Source organism: Argopecten irradians, chromosome 10, assembly GCF_041381155.1.
Source record: "Argopecten irradians isolate NY chromosome 10, Ai_NY, whole genome shotgun sequence".
Classification (NCBI taxonomy): domain Eukaryota; kingdom Metazoa; phylum Mollusca; class Bivalvia; order Pectinida; family Pectinidae; genus Argopecten; species Argopecten irradians.
The window spans coordinates 30,094,527-30,110,429 of NC_091143.1; the positions used below are offsets into that span (position 1 = coordinate 30,094,527).

The window sequence follows — 15,903 nt, forward strand, 5'->3', positions numbered from 1 at the left end:
ACACATATTTTTTACTATTTTAATCTTTTTGAAATATCAATACTTTTTGGGGGAAAATATAAGACTCAACATTAATAAACAGTTTGAAGTTGCAGTCCAATTATAATTAATTTATTGATCGTTAATTAAGAGTGATAAAGTTCCTTTATTTTCTTGTATATTCACACTGGAGAGATTGTTTCTGTTGTTTGGGATTTTGGGGGAAGGCATATATAGTGTGACTTTACAGGTGTGAGTTTTGATACCAGGGCAAAAGGTAATAACAAAAACGAAATGTTTGTCTGTGCTTAAATTCGTTTAATTTTTAGGAGTGTATGACGTGTAGAAGGCAAGAAAATATTTTGGATGTATCTAATTAATAACTTTGTTTAGATAGGTTTATCTCAATTAGAGTAGAGTTGTCTTTCCTTTGTACCTTTCATGACCTATATAACTTTGTTTACTTGTGACGGTGTTCATTTAAAGGAGTGGCCATGATGGATGTTGCAGTACTTTGTCAAACAAACAATCAACTTCTAAGATGTACTGATCAAGTACTTTTCTAATCATTAAACTGTTCACTTACACGTCTGGTTTATATGAAACCATGCGTGATATCTATATCTGTCTTTTTCGCTTTTAATTTTTTCAGTTCCCTTCATGGCTAGATCAATCAGTATGTTCTTCCTTATTTGATCCTCCTTCTCATCAGATATTTCATGATTTCCTTTTGTTTTTGTTGCATATATTCTATATGCTATTGATAAAGCTCAAAATGACACTGCTGTATTCTGCAATTTTTGTGTTCCAAACTAGCATAGAATGTAGGTCAGTGATGTAGAAAATCTCCCGTAGGAAAACTTGCATGATCTATATCTATTGACACACATGCATTTGTAAACATTGTATTGCATTTTCCAAAATGCATGAGTTGAGGGGTATACATTTGTTTTGTAGGGAATAGAAGAACGTACTAGACAGTAAGTATTTAGGAATTAATTACAATATATAATTCATGAGTGCATGGATCCAGAAACATTTTCCTGTGTTTGTTTGATGACCTTCATCAGCATCAAACTAATACTTTAAGTCTGCTCTATAATATTAGTAGTAAAATGATTTTTAAGCACTAGACAAAATGTAAAAGCTTGTAATTGTGTTGCTAAGTTTTGGTAAATTTCAGTTAAACTTATTTAAAATAAAAGTCTTGGTAGGAATCTGTATCTTTCATGCACCACAAGACATTCCACTGAACTATGCCTAAATTATGTCTCTTTATTTTTGCGCTGTAAATTTCATTTTCACTGTATAATATTATACAGTGGAACTCGGTTAATACGAGTCATTCTGACCAAGAATTTACTTGATATTATCCGAGTCCTTCGATTTTTCCGAATTTGAATTATCAGAGTTCTTTATACAAAGAAAAAGAGGGAATTCGGCCGGGACCGTCAAAGTACTTCGTATTAAGCCAGGTTGTGGAATTATCCGAGTTCGTAACAACCAAGTTCCAGTGTACATGCATTGCTGATGTATTTTCATTTAATCTTACATTAATGTGTTGAATTGTTGTAAGTAATACATGGTTTGTTGTTTATTTTTTTACTGTTAGTAACAGTGTTAGTCATTTGTGCTGTGAATGTTAAATCTGTCTAACAGATAAGGTCGTGAAAAAAAATCGGCCACCATGCACTATTTTTGCCCAATAAGTACCTAAATAATAATGTCAATGCTCTTTATGTAGCATTAGGCTTGCAAATATTAGTTATTGTTGGTGAATATGTCAAAACAATGTGGTTTGGTATTACCTTGAATGAATTCTTTGTGTTGATTACTGTCATTTTTATGGGGGACATAATCTTTATGCAAGTACTGTCAGGTCGATGATAGGGGACATAACTCTACATGCTGGTAATGTCAGATCAAAGTTAGGGGACATAAATCTACTTGCAAATATCTACATTTACTTGTCACTTCTACTATATAAACTAACCAAGGTAAAGTGAAGTATATGACGGCATAACTGACACCCAAAACATGACCATTATGACGTCAACTGATCACCGTCAAAATGGCTGTTCCATCTTGTGGATTAAATCGTCGTTGATAAACGGGTTTCCTGGTCTAGCTTAAACAATGTTAATGCAGAGACCCTAAAATGAGTTGATAATGTAAATTTAAGCATAAAACTTCTTTCTTCATATGGCATCTATGGTCTATATATATGCCAAAGCTTTGCAGACAATCATCTCATAATGAGCTAGCGAGCATTATAAAGATTGTCTGCAAAGCTCTGGCATCTATATAGACCATAGATGCCATAGGAAGATAGTTTAATGCTTAAGAAATGTCAATGTTAGGGGACATAACTCTACGTGTAAGTAATGTCAATATACGGGATATAACTCTACATGCAACTAATGTAAATATTAGGGGACATAACTCTTCATACAAGTACTGTCATGTCTGTCATGGGACATCACTCCATTTTCAATTACTGGTAAAGCAGAGACATAACTCTACTTAAAAGAACTATCAGGTTTTTGTAAGTTACATATCTCCACATTCAATAGTCTGTCAGGTCTTTATCATGGGACAGTTATCTCCATATGCAAATGTTGGTTCAATTGTGAAACTTTAATCAGGGAAAGAAAATGATAGCTGCAAGAACTGTGTGAAAATCCATGAAAATAAATACAAAACATCTCTTAACTCTGATCAGCAGAATGAATCTGACTTGACTTAAAAATACCCATACTGGAGGACCTAAAATATAAAAAAGTGATCTGCATGTATAGTATATGACCCACTTATAATTCTTTATAATCTAATTGCTACTGTTGTCTGTCCCATCCCATCCTGTTTAGTTGTGTACTATCCTGATTTTGATAAATGAAGAGAGGGTATTCATATCTTACAAATTTTTCCTGTCTTATTAAAAAAAAAAAAATTATTAAGCTACACGTAAGTGAAGTTTTATATTTAACCTGTGTATGTAACTACAACATCCTATTCTCTAATTAAAGCTGCCCACATTTCGGTTGCTATACATAGAGAACATCTGTCAGGCAGTGTACAAGCACCTGTACTTGTGACGTCTGCTAATGCATCACTACTAACCACACACTCTTTCTCAATAGAATCATCGGCAGTACTTAAAACAATGTCTGTTTTATAGAAATATGAATATACTTTTTGTCCCATGACAGTCCAATATATGCGTTTCCCTAACAGTTTACCTACAGTTGCCCTCTGTGACATCAATCATTGTAATATACAGACCACAGTCATTGTTGTATACACACCACAACAACAACAAACCCATGTTAAATGTTTACATACTGTAAACCAACTAAGTTTTGTGTGCAATCAAATTTTGCGTACGTGTATCATGCTGGTAACTAGAAATCACCATGACAAAAAGTGTCCAACATCGGTACAGAAAACCCTAATGACTCTCAATTGTCAAATGTTTACTACTCATCCACCCCTGCAATTTTATAATGAACTGTTCCATTCTTTTGCATTAGAAGAGTTCAAATGTGTCTCCAGGGGTGATGCAATTAAATTGTGTGAAAAAGTAGTTACTGTAGGCAAAAGCAAAATTAAGTCGCCGCAAAATATAGTTGGTGTGCAGTAGTATCCAAATTTTTATCTCCATACCAGATACCTATAGAAAAGGAGTTGTGGAGGAATCTACTTCTTATGATTATACTAAGTTTGTGATCTTAGATACTGAATTCTAATTCATTATGGAGAAATGTTGAATGTTAATTGATTTTTTCTGTGATAATTGTATTTTGTTTGTCTGTTAGTTAAAATGACTTTGTGATACAAGTACACAACAACAGCTAAATTAAAAGTAACAATAATAAGTTAAGATAGAAAAGTGGAACCATAGAGTAATAAAACATATAATAAATTGACATATTAATGAAGATCTATACATGTGGTACAAATTTTAAAATGAGGAAATAAAAGTAACTTTCTACAGAATTTTTCGTCTGTCATCAGCTCTCAAATGGGTTGATAAATAATTAATGTCTTTTCCCACATTTTTACTTTGACGCTTTCCTTTGAGACTACATTTTTATTCACAAGTTTCTTTACTTGAACACTCTGTCCATTGGGACATTATAGTATGATGAACACAGGCTTCAAACCAATGGGAAAGGGCCAAGTATGTGATGTATTTTAGAGCTATGTAATGTTGATTTTAAATGCACAGAATAAAGAATGAAATATGTATAAATACAATAAAATATGTATAAATACAATAAAATGTCTAAAAACAGTGACTGTTTTGTTTCTTTTCTGTTCGTGATTAACCTACATGTACTTATTTTAGCGCAACACGATTTAGCGCTAAATTTAAAAATTGGTTTTGAAAATATTGATCCAATGTTGGATTCATCCAATCAAAGTAGTAAGTATTTTAAAATCATGTAGAAAATGCATGTTTTAGCTTTAAATGTATCTAAATTTTATCTTAACCATTTAATTGCTTGCACTTTTTATAGTGCTTAGTTTCTCTTATTTTGTTAAAGGCAGCATCCCACCAGTTCCATGAGAACAGCCCACCAGTCGCCCTACTCCCTCGATAATGAGTTCTAATGAGCAAAAACAGACACGACCTTTGTATACAATAGTGTGTATCTCGACGAGGGTACATAATTAACCCAAAGTCTGCCCTGTCAGTTGTGAGCGGTCAACTAGAATATTGTCGAGCGAGAAGAAAAGAAAACATAATATCCCAAATTAAGTCGCCTTTTACGCATCTGTGAGGTCAGACGATACTGCAGGAGTTGCTATCAATGTCATTGTATCCATCATAGCAAAACCGGAGGCAGTCCAGAAGAAATAAAATCTGACCAATCATAGGCCTCCAGAGACTTCCTCTAAAGATTTCCAGTGAGCGACGCTCAACTTAAAAGCCATACAATGCAAATATATAGTTTGATTCTTTTGCTGTGCAAAAAAGACCAAAGGACCAAAATGCATAGCCTAAGGACCAAAATGCATAGCCTAAGGACCAAAATGCATAGCCTAAGTAATCGGGGTGTTTTATCCCAGACTTATGGACACATGTATATCTGGTCCATCTACCACCAAAAAGGAAGGTAAAACTTTATCAGCAAGGTTCGCTTGTCGTGGATGACATTATTTTGATGGCAGATATATTACTTTTCATCTAACCTCTATCACAACTATATTATTACGATGGCTGTCATTGCAGTTCTCAATCTATTGAGCGTTCATCAAGCTTCCATTTATTTTCGGAATCGGAAACTCATTCGGCACCCAATTTCGATAAGATACTGGCTTTATCATTGTCAGTTGTGCAATAACCTATGGGTCTTCGACGATGTGGCTTCATATAGTGGATAAATGTGAGGGTATACATCTATGACAAAATGGCGAGAAAATTTTGTTGAAAAAAAAACCAATGCGAAATATCTGACAAAAATGAATCAGATACCTGATAAAAGGAAATTCTGTTGAAAAAAAAAACATGCATCATGGCAGATACTAATAATAGCAAAAATAATGAAAAACATTGCACAATTTCTGACAAAAGTCAAACGATTTAACTTAAAGAAAATGTTGTTGAAAAGAAGGCTATGTATCGCTGACAAAAGTGATTTGATACTATCAAAAGAGAACTTTGATGAAAAACAATGCAATATCTCTGAGACTCTGAGATAAGATACCAATAAAAGGAAAGTTTGTTGAAAATCAATGCAATATTTATGACCAAAGAAATCTGATGGTAATAAAAGAAAATTCTGTTTAAAAAAAGCAATGCACCATGTGTGCCAAAAGGCAAACTCTTTAATGAGCTATGATGATAGTTTAATTTTAACCTTGAGGCTGATAACTTATTAATCATTCTCCGTATACAAACCATCTCGTTACACAGGATGATGCATTGCTGTCGGCAAACAGAAAATATCCACAAACCAATGCATTAAATGACACCCACGAAATTGCCTCATTAACATTTACTTTACACATGTTAATTAAATCAATACCACCATCGCCATAGCAGTAATTTATGTTTAGAACTAGACGAGATACTCAGAGTCAAAATTTGTTTTCATTTTTAGTGCATGTCATGTTTAAACATTTTCATATAGTGTTCTTTAAAAAGTATCCATAATATGCAATGTAGGCTTACTTTTTTCTGTCTTGTTTATCTCTATTCCTTTTGTATAGTAAATACCAATACCAACGAGACTATGACGAATTTAATGATGTGCACTGTCTCTTCGTGTTGACTTTTCCATTGTCCAGTTGGCATTCAAACTCCCACAATTACTGATTGAATGCTGTTCAATGTTTATGATTACATTTGCGAACAATTTTATTTCATTAACAAAATATCTATTTTGCTTGCTTATGAACATGGATGAATTTATTATCGCGATGGACGGAACAGCAATTTTAACAGCCATCTTCCATGATCGCTGGCATGACGATGGTAGTGGATATCGGTTTGTGTACTCAATAACACCCACTGCGTTTGGTAAGGCAACATATATATATTGGGGTTGCACTTAAAATGTAACTATATTCGTATACGTGGTACAGTAAAGTAATGATTGTGCACCAGGAAATACATGTTTTAAAGCATTTTTTCACCTTTAAATCTTGTTATATCTATCTCGCGTAGCTTTTGTTCGTGTTATAGTGTTCAATTGTTTTAAAATTATAAAAACACCGAATTTAAATAAAATGTGTAAACGATAGGAGAACAGTGATATATTGCATAATTAGTATTGATTCCATTATAATGATTTTGTGGATGATGAGGCACTTTACAAGACCAATAGAAAAAGGCAGTGACAAATGAGCGGTTGCGGTTAATCCGTGCATTTCTAGTTTTGATATATCTATATTGCATAATAATATCGAAATAATACAGTTTTAGTCGAGCGTATATAATGCATGAAAGTGTTTTTCCAATCTGGCTTTATAAATGTATTATACAACCGATGATTTTTGCTGGGACGACATTCTCGTGATTTCGTAGGATATTAGTCCCAAAAATAATAAAACTGATAATCCACAAATATTGTCCTCTTGAAGTAAGATAGCCAACTTTTGATTCGTTAGAATTTGATTTGTTATTCTCGTTTTATTCAAATTGTAAAACAAATACCAAAGTCCACGAAAATAACCGGGAACAAAAATTTTAATACAATATTTATGAATAAATCTATCAATGGCGTATTAATGTATCAATGGCGTATTGATATATACATATATAAATTTTATATGATGCCATAAATATTAAAAGAATACACACACAGCTGCTTCATCCCCCAGGACTCACCAGAGATGTAAGGTATACTTCAGCAGTTGAGAGTAATTCATCTTCACAGTTTGTTGTTTATTTGCCCGAGGCATGAAGTGAAATGGTGCGTTTAAAATGTATGAGATGTGATAATCGACTCATGCTTGGTGTTTTCCTGGAATGAGAAAAGCCTAGGGTGAAACACAAAATATAAATTGTCCTGACCATTTTGCTGGGAACGTGTGCTGTATTTGCTTAAGTGCTGGTAACCTTCGATCCGCAGCTAAATACGACATTATCATTAGTAAATATGCAAACCACACATCCCCCTACTCATTCAGCACAATGTCGAACATGTGGTTTTTTTTTTTTTTTTTTTTTTTTTTACTTTGGTTTGAACAAGTTAACGTCCCATAACCATCCGGAGTCATTTAAAGATGCTCCACCGCCGACAGAGCTTAAATGATATTCATCATGTGAACAATAATTGGTGTTTAATCCTGTATATATATGTCTAAGTAACACGAAAAATCAAATAAAAAAAGATTATTTTGCCTTTGGTGCAGTCGCAATCAGTACTTCATTCCATACAGGATATAGTGCCATGGATTTTTTTCGGGATGCAATTAATTATTTTTCATATCTTTAACTTGAAGTAAAAATTAGAAGCTGAAACTTCTCAATGTTGGTAATGGTGTAAAGTAAGTAACTTTTGTAACTGAAGAAAAATACTAAATCCTCTGCTACTGTTTTTGATAGTGAAAAAACACTATTTATCAGCGGTGGAGCATCTTTAAGGACGTGCCATGCTTAAAAAGGGGAAAAACTTACAAGTGATCAGATCACTATTAGATTTACCCAAGATGAGACAGTTTTAAATATCACTTATACTTTTGGTTCGTTATATTACTGAGGATTCTTCGATGAAACAATCCGTTATAGTCACAACTTACCAAACGCCGTTTGTGTTATGTTGTATCTCCCTACATGCGATTCTTTGTAGCTTCGGTTACGAGCTAGGGTTTTTAGGTAAGTGCTGTCCATGAAATATTAGCCACAACAAGAAAATAATGTTAAGTATGTCTGCTATATGGAATTGTTATGGTTATCATATAATATATATGGAATATTGTATACATGAACGATCGTTCTATACCTCTATCGATAATATTGCAGTCAATAAAACGAATATTGCTTGATTTTAGTAAGGTACCTCAAGAATGCGAATATGGCCGTGTGCTAAACTAGCCATCAAAATGATTTTATGTGACAATTTCGCTATCGTTATTTTTTCTTGAATTCGAGATGAACATTTCATCAGGTCTGCTTAGTATTTGAATAAATATGAAACACAATTTTTTTTGTTATATGGTAATCATACTTCTATTGGTATAAGTCGAAACCATGCCGTTTTACTCATAGAGTGAGTTTTGCAATATAAGTTTATCATCATCACTGTACCTTGTTTACACATTTATATGTTATTAGAACTGAATTTAAAATGTATTTATTTTTTATCATTGACCAAATGATATTTTAAGTATTTTTTTTTATAAAACAGTACCAGGGTTAATAACAATACTTTTTATTTTCGTTATTTGGATAAAGCCTATGTTGTCAAAGCGTCTTAATTTTGTAATTGTATGGTATTATGTAAGTTCGTCATCAGGGCAAGGAAGTGTACACCGTTTTATTTCTGAAATTATTTGTATTTAAGGAAAATCCCAATGACAATGTAGTTGTTCATCTCTATTAATCTAGTGAGTCAGTATAGTACAAGTGATAGCTGAAATTTTAATATTTTAATTTGTTTGTGTATGTGATTCATCTGTTTCATTTAACCTTGTGCAAGAGACCAACGCAGAACAGCAAACGTTGACTTTCATATCTTATCTTATATCCTGCTTGTTACTTTAGTATTTCCGATTACATATAGGTCATTATTCCGGCCTCAGTTACTGTTTTGTATTCGAAAATACAGTGTTAAACAAAGAACAATGTTACATCAAATGGATGCGTACGTTGTAGGAAATGTGGTATGATTTTTGCTTGGTCTTCTATTAAAAATGAAACAATTGTCCCGTTTTAATTTGCTAAATTGACTAATTAGCACTCCAATCTCATTCTAGTCATATTATACTGACAAATAAGTTGTCCCCTTTATGCTAAGCAGAAACTACTACTTTATGGGCTATGCTATGTCGCGGCCAGGGGATCGAACCTAGACTCTTCCGATCAAGGCCAAATCTGAGGCGGTATCAAGGGATGGAAGTCAGTTAGAAAGAATAGAAAAGATAGATTCCAAATTTAGTCGCCTTTCATTATTGCAATGGGGTAGTAAGTAAAAAAACTCTACCTACAAGGCAAATAAACAATAAGGTTAATCCAAATTAGGAAGTAATCTGCCGTACGAGATTTCAAGCTGAAGAGTTTTATGTTGTTCATACATTTTCTGACAATATTATCTGGTAGATTATCGTCACAAAGTCCCTTGCATAGTCAAGCCAAAAACATTGCATATGAGATAAAGCAATGAACATTTCTCAGGATTCACGATTAAATAATAATGTCAAACAAAATGTGTAATCGCAGTTATGCAAATCTACGGAATAAAGCTCTTATATTCATCATGTATGTTGCTATGTAAATCTAGGCATTTTTTCGTATTTCCCGATGTCGACATCTTCGTGCCATTATTAGCCTTCATCAAACTAGTGTACATTTATTCTCTTTTATTATCCTAACATTTTATAGGTTATGAAATGAAAATCCCAAAATGGTTTCATAGAGACAATTTATTATCAAGAATAATCGCTGAGATTTTAAATACATGTATTTCTAGAATTGCCAAATCAATGGAAGTATTAGACCATTTGGCGGTTTAAACAATGCACGATGGATACAAAGTTTATGTTTTGCATTCATATCTTATCGCATATAAACCAACATAATCTATGTATATTTAATCATATAATTATAGGTCTCCATGCATGATCGTTTCTGCCATCAATTTGTAAAATCAACGAAGGACGAGTTGTAAGCAATTGATATCGTAAATGATGACACAGAACAAAACGACAAAAATAAAGCTTTAATGTATCACAGATAGATTAACACCAATGAGGTGAGTGTGAAAGGACCGGAAGCCATCGGTAGCCTTCAGTCAGGGTCGTCATTTGTTGGCATGATGACACCGTCGAAGTGGGCGTGACCTTATACCGACACGAGTCACGTGGCCGTGGACCAATAACACCTGGAGGACGTCTCGCAGGCGATCACGTGTCAATGAGATTTACGTACGTAGGTGAGACCTTACAGCGCTTATAACCTTTGTGACGAAGGGTGTTACAACCTTTATCCAATCCATGAACAGTGTGACGGGAATTCATGTGGTGTTAGGTCAACTGGAGGCCAGTAATCCACTGTGATGTTCCAAATCACGATGAATTGGGTTGAGTAATGCTGGAAACAGCTTCCAAACGCACATGTGTTCCTCTCCCTATAGAACGCAAAGAAGGCAAACATTAGTTTAATTACCATCAAATCAGAACAACCAAAACCACAAACTGCGATTTAACCAGCCATCAGACTAGTTACCACCTAACAAACTGATGTAGTAAAACTATGAAACTTCAATCATGATTCGGTCTTTCCCTGCGTCGACATGCAGCCCTTGAGGCTACTGTACTTGGTATCTTTAGATGTATATAAAACATATCTTATTTATTTTGTTAGTCGATTCGTCAAAAAGTTTGTGTCAGTGTAACGTGTCATTATCCCCTTTACAAAAACAACTTTCACTTGATATATCGCGAACAGTGGGTGGAGGCTTTCACTGTTGTGATATGTCGCAACCTTAAGTTGGATGTAAAATGAGGTAGTTTACTGAATATGTCACAAACTTATAATGATGCGAAATTATGTCTCTCATGAAATTTTGCTCGCATACATGCCAACCCTCCCTATTTTGGAGGGAGACTCCCGATTTTAGAAACCCCATTTTAGGCCATTTTAGCAAGTCCAAATTCTTTAATATTCAAAATGTATGTGCTCGTATAGTGAATACTGTAAACGTAATGATATTGGCACAGCCAAAGTTTTGTGACAAAAAGATGTAAATACTGATTTATTGGCTCGGATGTAAATTAGCGTAATTGGCTGGTTCAATACCAGAGATATTTTCTTACATAATTTAGGACTGTACATGAATTAGCGCTTCAAAGACGCGATCAAGAGGATATCAATGATGATCCACTGCCAACAGAGCATAAATGATATTAATCACTTGAACGATAATTGGTGTTCAATCGTGTATGTATATGTCTAATTAACCCAGAAATAATATAAAATGATTTATTTTGCCTTTGGTGCATGCGTAATCAGTACTTAATTCCTTATAGGATATAGTGCCACGAATTTTTTTTTCAGGATGCAATTAATCATTTTTTGTAACTTTAACTTGAAGTAAAATCAGAAGCTTAAACTTCCCAATGGTGGTAATGATGTAAAGTAACAAGTAACTTTTGTAACTGAAGAAAATACTAAATCGTCTGCTCGTGGTTATGATAGTGAAGCGATGGAACATTTTAAGTCTCAATCACGACTCGAAGAATTCTCTATCATTGACGTGTGTACAATGTGTATGTATACAGGGGAAAAAAACCCACTAATGTCTGTCTGATTTACACATCACATCATTCAATCAAATGTCGCGAAAACGCAGAAAAAAACGTGCGGTGTCTGTATGGTTACGTGGAATGATAGAGCGTGCCGTCCCAGACCAAGTGTGTATTAGACGTGACGTCAGAGCTCGTGATTAATGTCGCCACATCAGGTCAAATCTATTCCCTGACCCTTCTAAAGGACACCACAGGCCAGTCACTCGATATTGGAAAAACATAAAACCATCTCTTTGTCACCTTATATACCGACGGTATAATGCGTAGCAAGAATAAATAGATACTACATAATTAGACATCATAGGGTTGTGGATATTTACGGTCGGCGTATGTCGATTACTGATTCAAGCCATTCCGCGATTTTTTAGGATGCCGTGCAGTTCTATATTAATATATAATATTATTATCCGATTCAGTTTCCCAGTCGTTTACTACTATTGTCGTTCTTAAGTATAATTTCATAATAAGATCTTCATTAATATTATTTCATACATTGAAATAACTATATTTTGGAACATATATTCTCATACATAAAACATTATTCCATGAAAAAGCATGTTCCTAATGCACCCTTTTTAAACTTGAAATATATTATAATTCATCCAGTTTAAAATGCATTAAAATGGATCGTTTTCGTTGGGAAAACACTATTGATCAAAAAATTGATACCACAATTACTTAAGCCATATTAATAATCACTCAACGATCTAAATGAAATATACATAATTAAGTAATAGAACTTCAAAGGGAAGTAAATTTAAGAATCAATAAACTTTGATCCCCCTTCAGTCATAAACGATTATGAAGATTGATTACTTCATAAATATGTCAATTTTACTAATTACGCCCACTTTTTGATAAGTTGTACCTAATAATGAAACTTACGGACAGAATCCGACGCTCACGAACTGCTTCTCCTCTTCGAGGTTGATGACTGAATAGGTCTCGCCTTTGATAGTTACGTTTTCATACACAACATGTAGTCTTTCCCTGTAACAGAGAGGAAAATAAAGATTAATTTTTATTTGGGACAAGTTGATTAGATCAACGTCCTATTGTCAGAGTCATTTAAGGACGATCTCCTGTGTATTCAGTGTGTTACGTGTATGGTGTGCGAATGTGTGTTTTGGGAGAGAGCGGTATGTTCGTGTCGTGCCTCTGTGTAATACTGGGACTTTTGGACGTTTTATAGTGCAATCTTACTGAAGCATGCCACTAGAGAAACGGAATAGGGATATATCCTACCAGGTCAGATTTGTAATGTAATACTAATCCAAAGTATGTGTGGAAGTTTTTTTAAGATGTTCTTTAATTTAGTACGAAGATTTATTCCTTAGAATAGTTAACTTTCATTTTTAAGTTCATATAAATCAGCTAGTTATTAAAATATTTTTATCATTATCTCATTCTCACAAGATAAATAACTACCACAATTTGACGTAGATTATACCTTATCTTACAAGCTGAATAGATACGAAACTTTGATGAAGAATTAATATAAATTGGTTATCATTTTCACTGATAAATTAATTACCCCGAGGAAACGTATGATACATTAATCATTTGCTTGTAAAACAATACCAAAGTAGTTTAAAGATGTGGTTGGTCGGTAGGTTGAAATTTATCCATTATCCATTACAGCTACAGAGTAACCTGATCTATTAAATCTACCAATCAAAATATTACATTAATACAAACATTTTCTAATCGAATTATTTTGGTTATGGAATGTCATATTTTTGGATTGATGTCAATTAAAGACAGTGGTTGAAAAGACGACCTTATAAGAAAATGATGTGGCTCGTTTCCAGGCTAAGATTGCACATTGATCAAATGTAGAAATCTAAGGCAATGACATTTTCTTATTCATGTTCATTAATAAAATTATAAATATTTTTCACTTACGTTTCGCAGCAGGTTGGTTCACATCTGAATGCTCTCGGGTCGTTAGGGCGGTTTGCCTGTGCAGCAGAAGCTTGCGGGGTGACAGGTAGGTCGGTCAAATCATTAGTCGAAGACGACAATATGTTAGAATCCTTGTTGCGTATGATATTAGTATCCAGGATTTGACTGTTGGAGAAAGCTTGTCGTGGTACCTCTACAGTGTTACCATCCAGTCTCAACGCTTCAGCGTCCGATAACATGCTTGTATCTCGGATCTTCGTGGCTGGGTTAAACTCCCATTGTTCGTCCCTGCGTTGTTGGCGTCTTCTGTGCCTTCGCTCCTCGTCCGAATGTCGGATGCTTCTCTCTGACATAAATCTCCCGGGGAACAATTTTGTTATCTCGGACAACATCGTGTTAATACCATACTGTCTATCACAGAAGCCGTACTGTCTCTGTTGCCGTCCACGAGGGAATCTCTTTACTACCCAATCAGGTAGGTAGTCCATGCCTTTCTTGATTCTCATATTACTCGGCTTTTGGGGACCCAAATGAATATTGTTGGTCAGTCTCGGGATGTAGGTATGGGAATGACCATGCGTGTAGATGGACTTGGAGTTTGGTCGTTGGTTGAATTGGCGTCTTAGAAGAGGGTGCTGGAAAGTACCTCTTGAAAATTGTTGGCGTCGTAACTCTTGGTTAAATCTATTAGGTCCCCTAACGGTAACAGTAAGTAGTACTTCAGATACCATCACGGACAATAGACATACAACACGGTAGACTATAGATGACTTCATTCTAGTGGTTCGTTTTCTGAAAAATAAAGAAAATACGCTTAGAATTAAAACAAACATCGAATGTCAATATGTAAATATTTGTAAATATTTGAAAAATGATTTCATTTTTGTCACATTTTCTCTGAAGAACTTAATGTCCAATTATATAAAAACTGCTAAAAAATCTACCTTATCTCAGATATAGGATAGATATGTATGTAATAATGACGAAATGGTTTTCTTTGATTGCCTAAATTGCGTTAAGTTTTCCTAGGGTTTGAAACCTCTTAATGATTTGGACATGTGCTTCCGCATTTATATACGGGCGTACAAAAGAAAACGCCGACCTCGGATGACAAGACATTTTTATCTACAATATTTATAATTATTTATAACGCTTATGATAAATATACGTAAGAATTTCATCTAACAATAGACTTTTCAACGCCAACGTTCTATGACAAATTTCATCAAAACTCACCTTTAGCGGGCACTAAAAAGTAACCAATTGTGTGTTCTAAACCGCAAACTGATGTTCTCACTTATCTTAGTATTCCAACAATCACAGATGTATATATACATTGTAGATATATCGGGACCTACCTACGTAAGTATGTGTATAAAAACATGCCATCAGTGGTTGTAAGCTACCGGCGTCACAGCCTGATTGACAGAGTAGCCTCACTGGGCCAATGTACAGTTACCTGTTCGCTACGTCCAAAGTGTTGTCATTGGTTGTTAGGGGCGGTGACGAAACCACAGGTAAATCGACAACAAACTGATGATTGTGTTAAAATTGTGTTTGCCATTATTTTTCGATGATTCAACTAATGTGCTTTTCTAATAAACAATACTACACTTTTATATAATAATAGATCATTTTGATATCTACAATCGTTGTTTTATAGTAAAAAAAGAGTGAATCACATATGGTTCGATATGAAGAAGACTACTTCTAATGGTAATATATTTACACCTTAACTTCCCCCGCAGTCGTTAATGATGCTACATTCTTGTAAATACCTAATTAACATTCACTGTAATAATGAACGCCTATTTATTTGTATTCAAAATCTTTTGCTCGGACTTATAGGCCATGTAGTCATCGCAAATTAATGCCTTAATTAGATATAATTGACGCAACGTACTAAATGAACCAGGTATTATAAGTAAGCATTTAATATGGACTCGCAATTAAAAAATGATTTTAAAATGTGAAGTGATATCATGCTATGAATGTACATATCATCGTATAATTAATGAATTTTGCAAGCGTTGTAGGTTTCAA

At 34.1% G+C, this 15,903-nt stretch overlaps 1 protein-coding gene across 1 annotated transcript; it reads right to left on the reverse strand.

The window, feature by feature from the left end:
* Positions 1 to 10,353: 10,353 nt before the first annotated feature.
* LOC138332796 (uncharacterized) lies at positions 10,354 to 15,245 on the reverse strand. Its single transcript, XM_069280755.1, has 4 exons — positions 15,097 to 15,245; positions 13,861 to 14,652; positions 12,841 to 12,945; positions 10,354 to 10,775 (listed from the first exon to the last, which is right to left on the reverse strand). The coding sequence occupies exons 2-4, from the start codon at positions 14,634 to 14,636 to the stop codon at positions 10,631 to 10,633; spliced, it is 1,026 nt and encodes a 341-aa protein (XP_069136856.1). The 5' UTR covers positions 14,637 to 14,652; positions 15,097 to 15,245; the 3' UTR covers positions 10,354 to 10,630.
* Between the last annotated feature and the right edge of the window lie 658 nt (positions 15,246 to 15,903).

Coding starts and splice junctions, on each gene's coding strand:
- LOC138332796 (XM_069280755.1), bottom strand. CDS start 14,636: ATGAAGTCATCTATAGTCTACCGTGTTGTATGTCTATTGTCCGTGATG. Junction 12,946..13,860: donor GAACCAACCTGCTGCGAAAC/GTAAGTGAAAAA, acceptor TCTCTGTTACAG/GGAAAGACTACATGTTGTGT. Junction 10,776..12,840: donor GTGAGCGTCGGATTCTGTCC/GTAAGTTTCATT, acceptor TGCGTTCTATAG/GGAGAGGAACACATGTGCGT.